This window comes from Arachis ipaensis, chromosome B01 (assembly GCF_000816755.2).
Source record: "Arachis ipaensis cultivar K30076 chromosome B01, Araip1.1, whole genome shotgun sequence".
NCBI lineage: Eukaryota > Viridiplantae > Streptophyta > Magnoliopsida > Fabales > Fabaceae > Arachis > Arachis ipaensis.
Genome location: NC_029785.2, coordinates 25669442 through 25691777, shown reverse-complemented (window position 1 = coordinate 25691777; position 22336 = coordinate 25669442). Strand labels below are relative to the sequence as shown.

The window sequence follows — 22336 nt, the reverse complement described above, 5'->3', positions numbered from 1 at the left end:
AATACTAAAATAAAAATTCTAACTTATTTTTTTCCCTACGCAGTAGTATCATTGTCAATATAGTAGTGGCCTAGTGGGTAGATCCTTCTCCCTTACTCTTTTTCCATTCTACTTGCAATTAACATAGCTATGTTTCTAATTATAATTAAAAATAAACATTTTTAGCATCTTAAGAACATATTTATGTGTGTTGTGAATTTGTAATTGAGAAGGGTAAGCTTGAGAGCAAGACAGAAAAGCTAAGAATGGCGCTCGGAGGCCTTGAAGACAGAAGTAATGATATTTTGCGAAGAACGTCCTCATGAAACGAAGGAGAAGCATTAGTTATGGATTCCTTTGTTTAGGATTCTTCTAAAGCCCTTCTTTTTGGCCTTCTTTTTTTTCTCTGCTCAATAGCAAAACACTTGTATACACAGTTTTACATCAAACTGGTCAAACTATTAGTTTATTAGTTTAATCGATAAATTATTGGTTGAACTGATAAAATCGGTCTCACGTAAATAAAAAATATAAAATAATCAAAAATTTAAAACTAAAATTTGACATACATATTTTTACTAACATTTTATGAAGAATTAAGTCTCAAATTATAAAAATAATTAATATAAAGAAATATAAAATTTATCAGTACTATTACAATAATGTCTTAATTTGACACAATAAGAATAATAATTAAAATTATTGGTTTTCCGGTCAAACTGATCCGTCCGATTCGATTTTTATAACTATGCTAGTGTAGATAAAATTTTAAAAATCGGCCGGTTTTTCAGTTCGGTTTGATCGACTGATTTTCTAATTTCCATTCAATTCAATCTTCCTACAGCCCAGTTTTCTTATTAATCCAAACTGCATTCTTCGACGTTTTTTCATTTGAATTGATTTTTAAAAATATGTTGCATACTCACCATCTATTTGATATGGCAAGATTACTGAATTTTCTGTATTTATCAAACTGAATGGAGTTTTAAGAATTTTCTCCGCGATATGAGATAAGAAAATGCTATGAATTTTGTTACAATATCTACAGCCTCAACCAATAATTCATTTACTTTTCTTAATTATCCCCTTCTTAGTTCTTACCATGTTAATTTTTCTATGTGCTATAATTCAATTATGTTTCCAAATGTCAATCATTAACCTCGTATCCTATACTCAATCTTTATTTCCTCCTCAAAAAAATCTCTTCCTTCCAAAATATTCTTCCTAATCCACGAAGCATTCATTTGTTTTGTCGCTTCTTAAAAATTGCAATCCAAGAGGTAAACGACTTTCAAAATTTGTGCACATATTGCACCAAGATTATGTATCAATCTCCAAGCTTGTTTGCCCAAATGAGCCAGATTTTAGTTTTCAAAATCTTTGAATCCTAAACTTCCACTTTTTTTTACTCATTGAAATATCTTTCCAACTTTTACAATAAATTCCTCTATCTTTTCCTGTTCTTGTTCACCAAAACTTAGCTACTCTTACTTCTAGTCTCCTACAAAATTCCTTCGAAAATTTAATAACATTCATTGCATATGCCAATGTTGTTAGAATTACTGTCTTTATTAATACTTCATTTTCATCCTGATTTAATTGACTTTCTTTTCATCATTCAACTTTGTTTTGAATTCTTTTCTCAATCTAGTTTAAAATTTTAATTATTTTTTATCTCTTTAATTTGCTGATAGACTTAAGTATTTATCAAGACTATCTCAAGCTATCATTCTTAGTATTTTCTCAATCTTTACCCATATATGTATTGGAATTTGATTTACAAATAAAATTCCATTTTGCAAATTAATCCGTTGTCCCAAAACTTCCGTGTATTTGTTCGAAATCTGAACTATTTAATAAATGTCTTCTTCATTTGTTTTCACAAAAATTATACAATTATCTGCAAATAACAAATAAGTTAAGTTAGGAATTGTTAGTGCAATTCTCATTCCAGAAATAATATGTTTATTTTCTATTTTCTTCATTTTCTATCTTTTTCGTAAGTGAGTCTTGTTGTCTAAACTCTCGTTATGACTTCATTTTGTTTGATAACTTTCTATTAATTTTAAATCTATAACTTGTATTCCTCACACATTCCATCAATAATTTCCTTCCCCCGCCCCCCTTCCTAACTCTGAATCACGACCAGCCCAATAGAGAGAGCCATAACGATACAACGAATACGATACTCCAGCCAAGAGCCCAAGACCAAAATGAAAAAAAATGCTCCAGTAAGTGGGACGTGGTTGAGCATAATGAAATATCATCTATTAACTAAGTGTCAAATGTTTTATCTTGTCCATGAAATGCTTTAAAGTTTAAACATATGGGACCGGATATTTCAATCATCACACAAGTTATGAAAAAATTAGGCAACTTTTTTTAATAGGAAATAACCCCATTGTGACAAAAAAAATGCTCCGGTGAAATAATTGTAAGGCAAACAATTATAGAGAAAATGAATAGGGATAATTTAAGAGTAATGTTAGAAAATTAATTTGTTTCATCTAAAATTAATTAATTTTTTAAAAATTAGTTTATTTATACGTTTTTAATACTTGAAAATTTTTTTTTAAAAATTTATTCAAATATAAAATAATTTTTGTCTATTAAAAAAAATTTTAAATAAATATTTTTTTAAAAATCAATCCAAAATGACCCAAAATCACATAGTCGTCGCTCTTCAAAAGAAGAAACAAAGAGGAAAACAGATAGTTTTGTTATGGTTTTATTTATTTTTCTGTCTTAGTTATTTTCACTTTTCTATTGCAGTAACCGTCACAAATAAAGTTTCTTGAGACTTTGTTGGGTTGTTCGCTGAACATTAAGCACATGAATCACAGATAACATAATAGGCAATGGATTTAAAAAATTAGAGGATAAATTATTATTTAATTATTATATAATAGAGCAATGATGTATATCTCTAACAACTAAATATATTATTTTATATTTTATATTTTTGATTTTTCATAATATCTCTCAATCCAGTAAACTAAAAATTAAGAATGTATTAATTTAATGTTGAGAGTTTTAAACGCACGTTTAATTTTTTTAAAAGTTTCACTTTTTTTATTTGGCTAGCTTTTTTTATTTTAAAGGTAAACATAATTCTATACTTTAATATACATTTATCAAAAACTAAAAATTCCCATTTTTACGTTCACTGTTTTTTCTGTTAGACTATTAATTAAAAAAATTTATTTTTTATCTATCAATTTTGCCTTTCATATTTATATGATAAATTTTATTATTTTTTAATAATATTTTTTTTAATACTCTCTCATACATATTATTTTTTATAGATTTTTTACTATTTTTTATTAATCCAGAAAATCTCAATTAAAATAATATTATTTATAACTAATTTTTATTGATATTATACCAATTTTATTAGATTTAATAATCTTATTTGTTAAACCCTAGGTGATGATGGGTTTTTTAGAAAAAATTTTCAATTCTTCTGTGGTATAATTAGTCAAGATGTCAAAGAAGCAGTGAGAAGTTTCTTTTAGAGGGACAAATGCTACAAGGGTTTAACCACACTCAAATTTGCTTAATTCCAAAAGTAAATAACACTGTTTCAATGCAATAGATTTGACCAATCTCTTTAAGCACTACCTTCTATAAGATAATTTCTAAGATCATAGTCCACAGAATGCAACCACTAATGACAAGAATAATCAGTGAGAACCAGAGTGAATTTATACAAGGAAAGCTCATTAGCGACAATATCCTAATTGCACATGAATGCATGCATTTCTTGAAGAACAAAAGAGTTGGGAGTTGTGAAATGGCAGTCAAGCTGGATATGAGAAAAGCATATGATAGAATAGAATGGAGCTACCTATGGTTCATGATGGAAAAACTGGGATTTGGCAGAAAGTGGATCAGCTGGATCAAGGAGTGTGTAACTTCAGTTTCATATTCTATTTTGGTGGAAGGCCAACCAACAGGTTTCTTTAGACCTAGCAGAAGATTTCAACAAGGAGATCTCCTCTCACCCTACCTCTTTCTTATCTGTGCAGAAGGTTTAACCTATCTACTCCACCAAGGAGAACTAAATGCTATGTTTTACGGTCTGAGATTGAATGCTAGATGCCCCTCAATCAATCATTACTATTTGCTAATGATGCAATCCTGTTCAGTAAGGCTAATTACCAGAGTTGTGAATCTATATTGCAAGTATTGGAGACATATAGAGCTATTAGTGGATAGCAGGTAAACTTAGATAAGTCTTTAGTGTTTTTTAGCAATAATTCTCCCCTATTACTACGAAACCAACTAATAGATATTCTAGGCATTAGACATGTTGGATCCCAAAATAAGTATCTTGGAATGCCAGCAATAATTAATAGATCAAAGACACAAACTTTTAACTACATTAAAGAGAAAGTAATGAAGAAATTGCAGCACTGAAAGCGCTCTTTACTATCCACCAGTAGGCAAGAAGTTTTATTGAAGGCTGTCGCTTCAGTCATTCCCATGTACACGCTAAGCTGCTTCAAGCTACCAAACTCTTTAATTGATGAACTACACAAGATGATGATGTAATTTTGGTGGGGACAGCGCAATAATGAGAACAAGATGCACTAGATTAGTTGAAATGTCATGAGTAGATCGAAAACACTGGGAGGATTACGATTTATAGACCTTACAGCCTTCAATCCTTCAATTTGGCTATGTTGGCGAAATAAGGATGGAGGCTGAGCACTAAGGAACACTCCTTGATTTTCAAGGTCTATTGAAGCAGATACTTCAAGTATTCGACCTTTATGAAGGTAGAAATTGATTCCAACCCATAATGGACATGGAGGAGTCTCCTAGAAAGTCGTAAGGTACTTGAGAAGGGTATTAAATGACAAATAGGAAGAGGTGAAACTATCAGAATCATGAAAGATTCTTGGTTTGGTGATAACCTCCCTTTAATATTCCTCCAACCAGCAACACAAATCCTACTCTCATCTGGGTTAGACAACTATTAAGGGAAGATGAAAGTTGAGATCAAAACCTAATCCAAAGCAATTATTCTCTAGAGGTAGCACGAATAATTTGCCAGTCCATTAGATCACAAACATAGGACAAATTAATTTGGAGCAGGGAGAAAAATGGGTTATATTCAGTAGCTTCAGGATATGATGTTGCATTCTACTTCTATCACATTCATGAACAGCAACTAGATCCAAAATTCAGAGACAAAAAATTTCGAGACACAATTTGGAAACTCAAATGCACTCCAAAAATTAGAGTATTTCTATGGAAGTTAAGTCACAATGGCTTACCTCTTATGGAGAGATGACGAGCGGCAGAAGTTAGACCAATTAAGATATTATAATATAATAGAATAGCGTTGCGAATATAGCTCTTAACCAGCAAAAATTTGCCTCATCAATTTAGAAAGGTTGTCACAAAAAAATTTAGAATAAAAATACTGGGAGTATGAGTCCCAGGTCGTCTCCCAACGAATTGCTAGAAAGGGTGCTAAGTTATTAATCAGGAGTTTTTCGAGAGTTTTGAGAATTGATTAACAGGAAATAAACAATTGTAATTTAGTGCAGTGAAAATTAAAAGAGATTTATAATATTCTAAATAAAAAGCCTTGAGTGGGGGAATGATTAATCGGAAGTTCTATCCTTGTTGGGATCTCTTAAGTGTAGTATCAAAAAGGTTGTTGTTTTTACTTAGTTAACCCTTACTAAATAAAGAAAAGTCAAGTGATTGAGCTAACTCTTATTCGCAAATCCTAGTCCTCTCCCTGGAGAAGGTCTAGCGTTAGTAAATACAGAATTAGCCAACAACTTCCAATTTTAACCATCACTTAAGCCTTCCAACTCAAGTGTCTCCTTTTAATCAACCCCATGTCAAGTAGAGAATTTACTCCATTGACATGAATATAACGCTTGTAGAAATATAAAAAGAAGACATGATACATAAAATAAAATAGGGATTGGAATTTAAATTAAAAGTAAAAGTAATCCTTTGCATTAACAATCCATGAAAATAATCCAATTACCACTTTAAACAAGAATTAAGAATATGGAATAAATAAAAGAGTAAGTAAGGAAACAAACTAGAATAGTATCTTCAATGGAGGTAATGACTCTTCAGTATCCAAAAGCAAAAGCAATAAACTAGGAATGTAAAGAGAAACTAGAGGAAGAGTAATTCCTCTCAAGATTCAGATCTAAAAACCTAAAAACTATCCTAATGAGAATATGTGAATGTGTATCTCTGTATGTCTCGAGTCTTTGCATGTTTCCTGGCTTTATTCTGTGTTTCTGGGCCGAAAACTGGGTCAAAACGCGACCCAAAATCGCCCCCAGCGTTTTCTGTTAATTTTGCAAATCGCGCAGGTCACGCGTACGCATCAGTCACGCGTGCGCGTCATTTGGCATTTTTCCTTGTCACGCGTACGCGTCGTTCATGCGTGCACGTCATCTTGCAGAACTCCATTCCACGCGTACGCGTCAGGCACGCGCGCGTCGGTGCTCGTTGTTCATCTCCTTAGTTTCTTGTGTTCCTTCCATTTTTGCAAGCTTCCTCTCCATTTTCTAAGCCATTCCTGCCCTATAAAGCCTGAAACACTTAACACACGGATCACGGCATCGAATGGTATAAAGGAGAATTAAAATATACTAATTAAAGATCTCTAGGAAGCAAATTTTCAATCATAAAACAATACTAGGAAGGGATTATAAAATCATGCAAATCATATGAATAAGTGGGTGAAGACTTGATAAAAACCACTCAATTAAACACAAGATAAACCATAAAATAGTGGTTTATCAAGAGACTTCACTCCAGAATGACTAATATTCTACCAATCTGCCAACGATGTCACCAACATCCTGAATTAGCATTCCACTGCTTCTTCACATGTCCAGTGTCAGCAGCAATCTGGACAAAATTTCGGACAACACCTTGTTCCTGCCAACCAACATGACCAATCGCCATAGAAATGGCTTAGTTCAAGCTTCATTTTTATTAAATCAAGACAACAAAGCAAGAATCTTCTTACCCAGTTTGCATACACGCTTTGGGGGATTTGTCTTGCTCGAAATCTTCAACTCTTTGAGGACAGATGCTTAACACCTGAAAAAATTTTGGCTCAGACAAGAAGATTAACTTTGGAAGTCATAAACTGGGCACTTCCTTCCTTGTGACTGTTCTTCTTCTTACTCTTGCATATTCTTATTTCTTTTCTTTAGTTTGGATTTCTTTGGGTACTGTTCACTTGTACTAGGAGATCCCTTTTGCTGTGATCGTTGTTGTTCAAGACTGTTTCTCTTTTTTACTCTTGCATATCCTTATTTCTTTTCTTTAGCTTAAATCTTTTTGGGTACTGTTCACTTGTATTGGGAGATCCCTTTTTGCTATGACCGTTGTTGTCAAAGTGTGGACCAAACTCTTCTTATGGAATAAATAATATCTTACCTTTGTCAAAAAAAATTATTTTAAGTCCAACTATGATTTATAAAAAAAACTTAAATGTGTAGAATTACTTTTTTTTTTTCGTACAACAATGACTAATGGTTAATTTGATGCAAGTAATTTGTTATGATCTACTAATGAGGCTAAAACAGAGAATATAAAACAATATTCTCAATGTGTCGTATGATGCCGTCTATCTATGCCTCTTGGTATTAGGGGTTGCAATGGGTAAGGTAAGGTAAGGTTTGGATCCAACCTTAACTCTACTTGCGAGTTGAAAATATCTCAATCCTAATCCTACCCGCTCGTAACCTGTGGGTACCCGACTCTACCCGCGGGTTACAGAAAATATACACTATTATTATATAACTTGATGATAATTTAAAATAGAACTGACTTTTATATAAAAAAATATTAAATTATCAATTTATTATTTTCTTTTAGTGGTTAAGGATCTTTTGTATTTAGTGGGAGGTCTTTGGTTTAACATCCACTTAAAACATATTTTTATATAAATATATAACATATACATATATAATGTGCGAGTTGGTCGGATAGGATTGAGACTCAACCTATACCTTACCCTATCCGCACAAAAATCTTATCCACACTCTATTCTACCTGCTGTGGATCAGATTGACAACCCTACCCGAGTGATGTCAGATTGAATATTCACAGATAGAGTATATATTGTCACTCCTACTTGGCGTCAATATTTTTCTTAATTGGTAAGATAAATCAAATTAGTACATAGAACCCATAATGATTATGTTAATCAAATATTATTTATTTCAATATAACAACGTTTCCTCCACGGTCAGCCGCTTGCTCACTCACAAAGTCACAGATTAATACTCAAATAAACCACTTAAAATACCAAGAAAATAAAATAAAATAAAATTGTAACGATAAGCACGCATTTTTGTGAAAAAAATTGAAGTTTTGTGTCAATTGCTTCAACTCAACTCTACTTATCTCCTTCTTTTCTATTTTTTCCCCCTTATTTGTTAGTTCTAATTATAAAGAATATTATATTTTATATTTTGGACTCCTAAACAATTTAAATTTGAGTCGGCAGTAGTAGTTACTAAATCACCTTCGCCTAATTTCTGTTCATTTTTTATTTCCTTATGGTTAGAGAAAAAGCACCTTCCAACTAATTTTCGAGGGGTAAGAAGATAAGACTCTTTATGAGTCCATGAAAGGATATTTAGCCTCGCTAAGGAGCTATATATATCCCATGATCAGCACTAATAACTAAAATTATCCGTCATGCAATAATTTTTATTTTCTTTTGTTTTATTTTCGGTTACGGATACAATGGATGTATGTGACTTTGCTCTATGTATATGCTTGGTGCAGATGATAAAATTTCATTTTTAGATTTATTTGAAGATACCATGTGTGGACATATCATTTAATAATGATTAGACTAATCAAAAAGATATTTTTTTAAAGAATTAGCAGATAAAATAAATTGCCAATGAGTAATAGCTCAAATGGCATAGTCTCTCCATACTCAATTAAGAAGTTGCGAGTTCGAGTCTCATATCTTTGGTAAAAAAAAAAACAAATAAAATAAATTTCCGTGATAAATTGAAAAAAATGTCAAGTTTTTTTCATTTTTGAAATGCAAAGAGTAAGTATATGTCTAATTAAAGTAGGAGCGGAGTTAAATGAAATATTAGAAGAGGGGCAAAAATATTTATACAATAAAATAAGATTAAAATAAAATTTTAAAATGGACTAAACTGAAATTTACATACAATTTACATGTAAAAAATTAAAATTAGAGGAGCGTTGTCCCCTTTTTCTCTATGTAGTTCCGCCCCTGAACATAGATTATATTTTAGATTTTTTTATCGTAAAAATTCTAATATCATGTAATGATGTCATTCCTCCCAAAAAATCAAATTAACAAAACGAGACACATGAATAATTATATTTTTAGTATATCATTTTTGGTTTAAAAGCTAGCCGTCCATAAGTGATTTGGTAACTGAAAAAATAAAATGTCATGATTTTAGAAAGATAACCCATGTCAAACATAATTAAGCATTTATTATTTGTCAAAAAAAAAATTCAATTAATCAAGTATAACAAGTAGATCCAACCACACAAACATAACCGCAACGAAAAGTTGAGAATTCATTTCTTTTTCCCTTTTGATTAACTTTGAAAATGTGATACGGACAACAATGTGGTCATCAAGTGATAAGACCAAACACATTTAGACAAAACAAAAAAAGAAAAAACAAGTTCTACAAGATTAGTAGCTTCTTGAGTAGAAGAATTTGGAAATGGGTGTCATCATCATTCATCAAATGGCAAGGATCATAACTCAAATTAAATGAATGATCACAATGGAAGTATTTTCCCATAACTCATTGCTGGTCCCCTGCATGTGGATTATGACTGAATTGCAGAGGGGTCCAATTTTGGAAACATGAGAAAGGTCGGAGAAAGTGTAATGGTTGTTCGTTACTGGCTTTTAGATTTGATAATTAGCACTCTTGACATATAGTAATCATTCTAATTTCTTAACCAGAAATCTCACATTCAAGTCCTAATAATGGAAGAGATTTTTACCTCTTTTATGAGATTTTTGTTGAGTTAAATCCCAAAATGGTCTTTGAAATTGGCGTCGTGCACTAAAATCGTCTCTGAGATTCTAATTGCACTAATTATGCTCTGAAATTGACAAAAATGCACCACGTTAGTTCCCGACCCATTTTCTATTATCGACGTGATGACATAACTAGATGACATGGGCTATTAGTGACACGTGTCACTCCATGATTCGGCCACGTGTAATGGCATGATGATGTGTTGACCAGTCACACGTGGCATGTTAATGTGGATGGTTGTGCCACGTGTCACAATGCTATTTGGCCACGTATCTGTTTGTGCCACGTGTCGCAACAGTATTCGTCCACGTGTCATCCATTATGTCATCATTGTAGATGCACCAAATTAGTCCATCACTTTGCATTAAGAGACTCATTTTAGTTCCTGAAATTGAATATCGTGCACCAAACTAGTCCATTCACCAATTTTTTCTCAAGGAACATAATTGGTGCAATTGAAATCTCAAGGATAATTTTAGTGCACGACGCCAATCTCAAGGATCATTTTGGGGTTTAACTCTATTTCTATCTAATCAAAGCGAATTATCAAATTCTTGATAATAAGACTTTAATACCAGTGATACATTGGGATAATAAAAAAACTCCTTTAACATTCCAAAGTGTAAAGCATTCTACTTACACAGTTTTCATAGTTTTAAATTGTACTTGAGAGGAGGGATACATCTAAAATGAATTTAATAATTTTACAATAAATTTTTACATCTAAATTATTCAACTAACCAAATCTAACAAAATTGTTCTAACTTAATTTAGCTTTATTTGCCACTACCTCTAACTAACTTTTGAGAGAACGCACGATTATATATAACTGTCTTTTCTATTCGGATTTTATTTTTTTATTTTGCAAATTTTCTCAGCATTTTTTGCATTCTCTTCCTTCTTTGTGTTCTCTTTGTATTCTATGTTCTCTCTATTCACGATCAATGCTCTTTGATCTGATTTGAATATTTGAATCATTTTTTTAAATCAAGCAGTGAAATCAGATTTGAACAAGTATTTCGTTTTCAAAGACAATGAATAATGTAAATTCAGACTGTCAGTGAACCATGGAGAGTTTGATTATTGTTTTGAAATGAATTAAGTAGACGTGGTTTAGTTCGATCCTAGTTAATATTCTTCATTAGTAGTTGATACTCCTGTAGTTGAATAATTTGTTTGTAAAAATTGACGTCCATGATTAAAGGTTTGAATTTGAATATAACGTAGGAGGTTTGAATTGTTATTTCGTTGAATCTATTTCGTTCCTAGTTTCGGTGTATTTGAAAATACATTTTGATTTAATCTGGACCTGTTTTCGATATTTTTCAGTTTCTTTATGATGTTGATGAGCAGTTTATGCCAAAGGTTAGAATGACTTTTAACACACTTGAAGAAACTGAAAAATTCTACAAAGATTATTCTAAATTTGCAGGTTTTTCTACAAAAATTTAGAAAACAAATAAGAAGGAAAATAAAATTAAGAACCAATTGATTACATGTAGCGGAGAAGGTAAATGAAAATCGAACATGTCTCAAACTCAGAAGACAAATCACTCAGCTGGATTAAATTGTCTTGCAAGAATATATATATATTGAAGAACGTTGCATTTGGATTATTTCAAAGGTTGTTTTGTATCATTCACATCCGTGATGTCCAAATCAAGTAGAAATGTTTAAACAACACAGGTAGTTAAGCATGTTTTGTACGCCGTATAATTGAGAATAACGACGAAACTAGACTTAGACCAAGAAAAACATATTAATCATTTGTGGCAGTAGTAGGAGATCATCATGAATTAAGTTTTATTAAAAAAGATGTGAGAAATTACATTATGAGAAAAGTCCGTAACGTTTTCGAACTAGACGATGCCAAAGAACTTAGGAAATATTTATTAAGAAAAAAAGAGAAGAATCAAAATTTCTTTTTGGGCTGACGCAAGAAGTAGGGCTGACTATGAGTATTTTGGAGATATTATTTCATTCGACACCACTTACAATACAAATAGATTATTTCGCTATTCTAGTATATGTGTTTTGTAAAACAACTTTCGGTGCATATGATCTTTTGTTTGTGTTGTTGATCTAGGTATAACTTGGTTTTTAGTTCTTTTGTTAATGTCAATCGCCATGGTCATTCTAAACTTATGGGATGTGCTTTGATGAAAAATAAGAATATTCAATCATTCAAATGGTTATTTGAATATTGGCTTCGTTGCATAGGAGAAAAGGCTCCAAAAGACATTCTTATCGATCAATGTGCATCGATGTAAAGGGATATTGGGAGTTGTATGCCTACAACCATTCACATATGGTGTATTTGGCATATTATGAAGAAGATTTCACAGAAACTAAATGGCTACAAAAGACACGAAGAAAATGAACAAGAGATGAGTCATGTTGTTTGGAACTCTTTTATAAAAGATGCATTTGATAGAAATTGGAATTATTTTCTTATGAAGTATGGTATTGGAGACAATAAATGACTTTCAAGTAAGGGTGTCTTTATTAAAATTAACTAATGCTGTTATTTTTAGTGTTTGGATATTCATGTGTTTTGCTTGTGTAATAGAGGTGCCAACTTGTTAATTTTTCGGTGCATTTCGTTTCTGATTCACATATTTTATCATTTTTTCAGAATTTTTCGAAAATCGTCATTTATGGACCCCAATTTATCTTGATCACCACTTCTAGGCCGGGATGAGAAACACATAAAGGAGTGAGAGCATGTATGCGTTTTTAACAAATTTATTATGCGCAATAGCTCACTGATCCAATTCGTCAAACAATATAATAATTGCCTAGAAAGTAGAGAGCAAAGAGAGAATCCGATGCTGTAGATTTCATACTATCATACCGTGTGCAACAAAATCATCAATAGAAGCTCAATTTCAGCATGTGTATACTCCTGAGAAGTTCAGAAAAGTTCAAGCACAATTTAAAAGAAAGGTAAATTGTATCACAAGATCAATGCAGTCCGCTCTAGGTTTTACAGCATATGAAGTTGTAGAACATGTTTCAAACTCAACATTTAATAAGTTAAGGTTACATATGACACAATATTACGGGAAGTAAAATGTCAGTGCTTATTATTCGAGTCAAGAGAGATATTGTGCCGTCATTTTCTGAGTGCATTAGGCTTTGAGCGAGTAGATAAAGTGACACCAAGATATATATTAGAACAATGGAGTAAAAATGTAAAGAGAAGGCACACATATCAAGAGAGCCACGACGAGCCTTTATTGGAGCCAAAAAGCAAGAGATTTGATGATTTGGTGTTTCGGTCACATAATATTTGTGAATCTACATTAGAATCTTAGGAGTTGATAGCGATTCTACACCGCACTTATGATAATGTGATGACTGAGATGCAAGAATATAAAGCCAAAGGTAAAGAAAAATGTTTGTTATCACACAAAGATGCTTCCTTGGATGATATTAAAAGATACTTCCTTGGATGATATTAATGACCTTCAAAGTCTGCCTCGCGTGAAAACAAGGGGACGCCCCAAAATTATGTTGGGATCAAATACCAAAAAATAGATTGCAAATGCATCAAAGAAAAAGAAAAAAAAGCTCTAACAGAAGTAAAATTGATGTACTTTAATTAGGTAAAATTGTCTTTGTGCATGTTAATGGTTATGCTAATATATGATTTATTTTTGCAGTTGAACCTTTTAGATGATGGATCAATGATGCAGTCAAATCCCAGCATTTATCAAGGACAAATTATGAATTATCAATTCAGATATTCAAGAAAATAAGATAGTTTTTTTTTTGGTATTTTTTTGGAATTATTTTCGGTGTTTTATTGAACAATTTTGGTGCATTCTATGTAGTATTTTTATTTTTTAATAGAAATGAGATTTACTTTTAATATTTTCCTATTTTATTCCATTTACCATGTTACTGTTGGTTTTGAAATTAATTTTTGTTTGTTCATGATATTTTAATCTAATAGTAAGTATTACCTTTGGAATTGTGTTATATTAATCAATAGTAAGTATTGATTTTTAAATTATTTTCTGTGCAACACCCTACCACACAGAGATTTACGCCTAGGTCATAAATCAACGGTGGTGAGGTATTACAACCTCCAAAAACAAAATATATACATAGTATTTGAAGAAATATACGTTAACTAGGAGCCCGTGAAGAAAAGACATAATCGAAAATTGCATCTCGTTCGAAAACCGACGATATACATAAGCAGAACGACAGAAAAAAAAAAATATATATGATTCAAAAAGTTATTCATAACAGCACTAGTCTTGACCTGCGAAGATAAGGACGACTAGTTAATTAATATAATACAACTCAAAAGTATAAACATAAACACAATTTCTGTTTCTCCAAAATCAACCTCTAAGAGGGATATACAAATCATAATATATAAAAGTGGAGAATATATATATAATCTAAGTACAAAATATAAATTCCAAAAGAAATATTCGCTTCGCAGAGAGAAACTGGCACGCTCAATGAGGTGCATCACGTCCAGTACCTGTAAAGTAGAAATCCCCAAAACGGGTGAGAACATCATTCTTTACAGGGTTCTCAGTAGGAGTAACAGTTCCAAAGTAGAGATGATGTAAAGACTACATGAATTCTTTAGGCGATCCTAAAACTTCAACAGGTAGAAATACAAGCCAAGAAGTATACTAAACCAGAAAATAGTAAGGTATGCTAGGTGTAACTAACTATATTTATATATTCAGGTTTTCACTCGCCCTTTCTCTTTTCATCAAACCTCAAGTCCCTCTCAGCCTATTTCTTATCATTTCTCTGACCTTTCACTCATCCTATTTTTTTTCGGTCTCAAGTTATCCCCATTTCATCTCAACAAACCATATACATGGTGTCACAGTTAATCAGTAACAACAAACACAAGTAATGATATTCAAACACAACCGAATTCAATTACAACAATTATGACAAATAGCAGTTAAACAATAATAATCATATAGGGAAACTATATATACAATAAACACACTCAAACAATGTCACATATATGCCAATGATGCAAGTCTATCTTATTGGCCATGAGTTCACACGTTGGTTATGTTGCTAGACCCGACTCGGATACGCGGGATTTAACCACCATCCTTATCTGTAGGTTCTATAAACAAGTGGGATTACACCACCATCCTTGCTCGAAACACACAAGCGGGATTAAACTACCGTCTTTGCCTTCATAGTAAGTGGAATTTAACCTCCATCCTTATTAGGTACCTCGAACAAGCGGGATTAAACCACCATCCTTGCTCAGGTTACATTCGTAACTCAATCTGCAAGCGGGGTTAAACCACCGTCCTTGCCAAACACCAAACAATATGCAAACGTGATCAAACCTCCGTCCTTGCTACACAATTCAATCTGTAAGCGGGATTATACTTCCGTCCTTACAGCACAATTCATTGGTACGTGAGCGGGATAAAACCTCTATCCTCACTGCAGGCAGGATAAACCACCATCCCTGCACAATGGTTTATGCACTGAGCAGGCAGGATTATACCACCATGCTTGCCAGGCCAAAAACCCCTCATCATATTCACAGTCACACTATACACATTCCATCTATTCTCGGGATATCATACTCACCCTCGTCATACCTTACTCATAATTGACCACTATTCCTCACTATCACATATCTCATTAACACACGAGCAGGATACAACCACCGTCCTCACAACCATTTACAATTCCAGCTCATTCTCTTCATTCAACCATGCCATATGAATCCCCAATTCAAAATCCAATATTTTTCTTATCAAGTACCAAACTCACATCATCATCAATTATCATCAAAATTATATTAAACTTCTTTCATAGTCATAATCATAGTTATTCACCATCGTTTCTCAATATCAATTCACTAGGCTTCTTCCCTAACTGCTTTATCCTCTATGACACTGGCTCTAGACTCATAACAGAGCTTACAAGGGTTAAGAAGGCTCGAAAAATGGTTAAAACTCAAAAATACAATTTTTGCAAAATAGGGTGGTCACGCATATGCATGCCACCCCTCGCGTACGCATGACTATTGAAATTGGAAGGTCGCATACGCAGACCACCTCCTGCGTAGTATAAAACAGAAGAGGATCCATGCGTACGCATGATGTAACACCCTACCATACTTAATATTATGCTTAAGTCATAAGACTGAGTTAGTAAGGTATTACGACCTCTAAGAATAGTAATATATATATATATAATAATAGAGAAAAGATACTTAACTAGGAGCCTTGAAAAACGGGTAAAACAAAATCGCAAAACAAAAAGCGCAACGCTCAGAAAAGGAGCCACGCGCATAAGAAATACGGTCCTGAGAATGCCATAGGCAATCCTAGAACTCCGTTATACAATTATTCAACTTAATTACTAAACAGAAGCTATAACAGGGGTAGGTATTCTAAATCTACCTAATTTACTCAATTTCAATCCTAATCTAACACCAAACCATTTCTCCTTTTCCTCCATCCTTTCATCATTCAGAATGCAACAGAAACAAGCAACCAAACAAGTTCACGCACAAGTAATGATCAAATAGTACAAATAGCAAGTATAACAAATAGCAGGTAATATATATATATCAATTAGGCATACCCAAAAAATGCATAGCAATCAATACAAACAAATGCATATGATGCATGCCTGTCCTATGGCTGATGGGGCCCATCTGTCGGTTATCCAGCCAACCCGACAAGTCCGAAAACCTTAGACTGTCCCCCATCGCGCATCCCCAAGAGTCTATGCATAGAGTTCACATTCAATCATCATATAAATCACTCAATGGGGTTATCCATACCCGGGAATTTATACGTGCCCGGTCCCCCTTACGACGTAGGGTTAACAGAGTATCGAGAATCAACCTGGAACACGTGGTGGCGAGCCACGGTTTTTACCCAGGGAAACTCGTATCTCAGATATCATCATTCATAAGCCATTTCATAATCATAATCATTATTTAATCATTCATCAATTCATGGCATGTTAACTCCTTTTATAAACAACCTCCCTTTCACATTTTTCATCATCATTCCCTTATAATTCATCTTAATTATCCTTTCTGCGTCCTGACCAAACTATTTATCAAACTCTTCTCAACCTTCTTATTATCGAATAATCTTAAAATCAACCCAACTCTAACATTAAATCAGTCACATCACACGAAGGATAAACTTTAACTTCTCGAACCCATGACTATCACTAAGACATCCTCGACACTCTATTTCCTTTTCTGTTTTTAATATAACAAATGAACTCGGAATTGCGCAAACTTTATGTCCAGGCGTTCATCTTGAAATAAGCTTTCTAAAAAACCAAAGATCATAATTTTCTGATTTTTCTAGCCTTAGGAATAAAGGAAAAACAGTGACTGTTCTGCAGTGCATGAAACCAGAAAAACAGCAACAGCATGTGATATTCAAAATTCAATATAAAATTCAAGTTAAATCCAATGACTTTAAAAATTAATGTAGTTACACTTCACTCATCCAGGTTTCTTTCTCAACTAGTTTTGAGTTAATATCATTTTAATAAAGAAGTTACATTACCTGGAAGTTAAGTAAAAATGAGTCAAAATCTGTTTTTGAAACCAACAAGCTTAGTACCTTTCAATTTGAATAACTTTTATTACAAAACTCCAATTAAGCTAAATTTTGATTTGGAAACTCCTAGCTCATCCAGAAACAACTGTGTCTTAGTTGAAACCTAATTTCTATTCAATTCTAAGAGTTACAAGTATTGGAAGTTGATGCATAGCTTGCTGAAATCTGTTTCTTTTCAGTTTTGACCACCAATATTCAAAAATTCACAACTCCCAATCCTTAACTCTTAAAATTCTGAAGTTTTAGAGAAATAAATTAAGTTAATCAAATTTTATAACAAAATTATTTTCGCTCCAAAACTCAACTCGTAGAAGTCGCAGCAAGACAAACAAGTTGCTGTCCTGTTTAACCTTTTCTGCTGCAGGACAGATTTAACAACCTAATTTTAAAAATTTGCCATAAATTGTATATTTAACAAAAAGGTCCCAAATTTTCCGTGGATCAAAGGGTTAGGGTTTGAGAGCTTCTCTCCCTTTCCTCCAATTCTGTTTTGGCGTTGCAGCAACTAATGAGGAAGAAGAAGGCTGCTGTTTCCTTTATATTATGGGTCCGGTTGGACCCACGGGCTCGGTTTGTGCCCCGGTTCAACCGGTTCGATCCTTTCGGTCCGATTTTGGGCCAAATTTTCGAAATTGGTATCAAAATTCTCGTTTTGACGAGCTCTATCCTATTTTGATACTAGTTTTGTATTTTTAATTTTCCTATTTAAAATTTGATTTATTGACTAATTATTTTCCGATTTTAGCGGGGTTTACATTCTACCCACCAAATTAGGAATTTTGGCCTCAAAATTCATATTCAATTATCTGAAAAGAGGTGTGGGTAGTATTTTGGCATATTCAGAGTTTCTTGAAACCGACTTCGTCACTCGATACGTCCATCTCCTTTCATTTAAGCTGGCTTAGGTTGTAAGACATGAATTTGATTTAGAGGCATGCTTCAGAAGTTACGACATACGGAGTATGTTGGAATAGGTTCGAAAGGTATGACAAAAACTATTTGGTATGCCACTGACCATCAATACTCTCCAAATTTTGAAATAGGCTAACTTGGCGGGATTTAACTTCTTAGATCTGCCTATCTCTTTTGTCGGCTCCCATAATGAGAATCTTTACTCAAATTTGCATAACTTTTCCTCTATTGTCTCGGCTATCAAATTCAGAAATTAAGACATTCGATGTTCCAGTTTCCAATTAATTCAAGGTTGTTTAGCATACTGTAGAGTCTCACCTTCTCCCTGATGTATAGTCTCGTTGGTATTCCTAATAAGTAATTTGCTCCGATGGGCAAAACGGACTTGATCACTTGATCCACGATTCCCTAACAGTATCACCTTTTGTCTTAGACCTTGGCAATCTATTATGAAATCGATAGCTATTCCCTTTTACCTTTAATGTAGAACCTTCGACGGCTGTGGCATTTCGAATGGTTTCTGGTGGTCTCTCATTTCTTTCTCATACGTTAAACTTGTAATCACATAGATTTCCACCTCGTTCTTCATTTCTGGTTGCTCAAAATATCTTCTTGGATTCGTGGTAGGTTTTAGAAATCTCAAGGTAACTTCAAAAATTTCTCTTGTAAGCTTCTAACAAGTTTCTTATTTCAACTTCCGACCTCAACACATAACCCTCTCTTGGTGTCTTCTGGATTCAACCGGTTTCAGTACTCTTAGTAGCCCCTTATCACCGTTATTGCACTCCTTAAGTCTTTGACTTTACAATCTCTATTTCGACATTAAACATATAAATCTTTCTTAGTTCCCTTTTGTTTGCCAGACTTCGACATCCTCGGTAGGTCTTTATCGTCCCCTCACGCTTCCTGCATTTCGTCTTTGCTATGTGTTAAAACTGCAATAGATTTAGTTTGACTCCTTTAGCTATTTCCTTAATATCCAATTTAAAGTTCCAACTTATCTAGCCTTCCTTTCTCCGAAATTTATATCCAAGCATTTCCCCAAAAACTTCTTACTCAGGGCGTCTGTTACCACTTCACGATGTTGTATTTACACGTATCCTAAACCCTCTAGTAATGTATCGCACTAATTCCGAGTTGTTAAATAAGTTCGGGTATTCTAATTACTGAATTTGGGGTTAATCCTTCTCTTGGAGTTTGAAAGTTCTCTTCATATTTAGGTATCTATGTAACCGGTGTATTTCTAGCGCATTAAACTAATCATAGGCTTTGTGGTCGACAAGAATTTAAAGCTCCAAAACTCTTTTTGACGGCGCACGCTTACCTGCTTCATCTTCCGTATCCAAAAGTCATGCTCTTAAGGAACCAACATCTCCACAGTCAAAACTATATTTTATACGTGATACTAATATAGGCTCAAGTTAATTTTCAAAAGGACATTAAGCTCGAAAAATGAATGAGCAATACAAACAGTGTTCGTAATGAGTTAGAAAGGAAATCTTGTACACGGTTAATCAGGATTATACCGAAATGATGGAATACACAAGGAGAGGAACCTAGGTGCATCTCAAGAAAAGAGTTCAAATTAGAGACCTTTGGTAGGAAGAATAGAGCGTACAGAGTCAAAGAAGTCTCAGCTGACTCTGAGGAACATGGTTTGCGAATAGGGGCAACTCTGGTAATAGCGAGCATACAAGATTCAAGGATTACACGCTTATACCAAGACAAGCTCAGACTCATCCTGGAAGAAACAATATTTTCGCTTGTGGTGCGATTGAAGTTAATCCGGTTTCCGGTACTAAGCCTATCGCAAACTCGCTTTCTCTCTGGAATGGAAGTTCTGACACACCTTCAAGAATTGTCTTAGAAACTCTCTCGTATAGAGGTTTGATTTCATCTTCACTTACCTCTTAACAATTAACATCTAAAGGCTGTGTTCGCTCTACTCCTCTTCCTCAAAGTTTCACCGTCACTGAATTCTAAACAATAACTCCGCGTAACCTTCAACACTCCTGATTTCTTAGATATGGTCCAACCTGCTTCCACTACGTTACTTAATCCTTAACCTTCAAAAGTCTAACCACCCCTCTAAGGTAGCTAAGTGTCACTCCGTCTCAATAACCAATAGTTTTTGACTAATTATCGACTTGGACCTCATGATTACTGAAACTTGTCATACATCACGAACGAGTATTACATATTAACTGTATGCAAGGAAATTAGAAATTTACCTGATGGTTTAAAATTACCTCGGCTATGAGAATTAAATTCAGTTGCATCCCGATTTTCTTTGTATGGACAATTCCAAGACATATGCCCTGGTCTCCCGCACTTGTAACATACGCCTAATCCGGCCCTGCACGGTCTGTTTGGATGGTACTCCTTGCACCTTGGGCACCTTAAATTATTCAGTTGAGTACTAGTTTTCTCTTCAGCATTCGGATCCAGACGGTTATCGTTCCTTCGGTCAGTGCTCCAGCGCTGAGAATGTGAAGCGACAAAGTGATTCTTTTTGAAAGTTTGGCTCCTCGGTGTAATCTTTCCCTTTTTCTTTGTGAAGGGTTCTCGGTGATCACTTCTTGCTACCTCAGCCCTCCTTGAGCTTTCTCCCGTTGCCTGACCCACGTTAACCTGCTCCAGATAACTCAGTGGTACCCTTGTATTCGGAGCATTATGTCCACCTTCATATTCATTATCATCATTGTTGCCAGTTCCAGCTTGTGGTTGCATCCCATCCATTACTCGGATGGTCGCGGCAGCAACAGTACCAATGGCAGCAGCAACACTCGTCATTGCGGTCACAATATCAGTCAAACTATCTATTGGTATGGTTACCTCATTAGCTATCCATCCTTGACCTCGATTACGCTCACGATCGCGCCCACGAGACGCCATTTGGTTCCTGTTCACACCAAACAAGTGATATCAAGGTGATCAGTCTCAATATCTCTAGTTTAGTATTTCAAAGTCCCAAATGCATGCTCATGAGCATTCATGCCTCATATATCAGTTAGATACCCTAAATAGCATGTTTAGACACCCAGAGTATGCCCAGAGGCATAATTAGTCCGTCCCTCAGGCTCTATAGGAACGAACTGCTCTGATACCATAATGTAACACCCTACCATACTTAATATTATGCTTAAGTCATAAGACTGAGTTAGTAAGGTATTACGACCTCTAAGAATAGTAATATATAGGAAACAGCATAACTAGCCCCTGACTTAGCCTGTGAAGCTAAGGCTGGCCAGAGGATATATATATATATATGAACATACATAGGTATCCCCAAAATATACCAAAATACCAAAATAAACTCCTATCTCTCCCTCAACCTCTAAGAGGAGCAGTATACATAAGTTACTTGGAGAGTAAGCTAAATACATATATACATATATACAAATAAAAAACCAAAATACACCCCAGGACTACTTCGCTTTCCAGGATCCAGACGCCTAGTGAGGAGCCTCTCGACCTGCATCTGAAAAACAACAATACAATATGGAATGAGAACCGGAGGTTCTCAGCATGGTAAAAGTGCCACGCGCATAAGAAATACGGTCCTGAGAATGCCATAGGCAATCCTAGAACTCCGTTATACAATTATTCAACTTAATTACCAAACAGAAGCTATAACAGGGGTAGGTATTCTAAATCTACCTAATTTACTCAATTTCAATCCTAATCTAACACCAAACCATTTCTCCTTTTCCTCCATCCTTTCATCATTCAGAATACAACAGAAACAAGCAACCAAACAAGTTCACGCACAAGTAATGA

General features: G+C 34.0%; 1 protein-coding gene across 1 annotated transcript in view; it reads right to left on the bottom strand.

The window, feature by feature from the left end:
- The window catches only part of LOC107648814 (probable LRR receptor-like serine/threonine-protein kinase At1g67720), a 35967-nt gene extending 14516 nt beyond the window's left edge, over positions 1-21451 (bottom strand). The window contains exon 1 of the mRNA XM_021108643.1: positions 20806-21451. Coding sequence (XP_020964302.1) covers positions 20806-21451 — 646 coding nt within the window. The remainder of the gene's footprint in view (positions 1-20805) is intronic.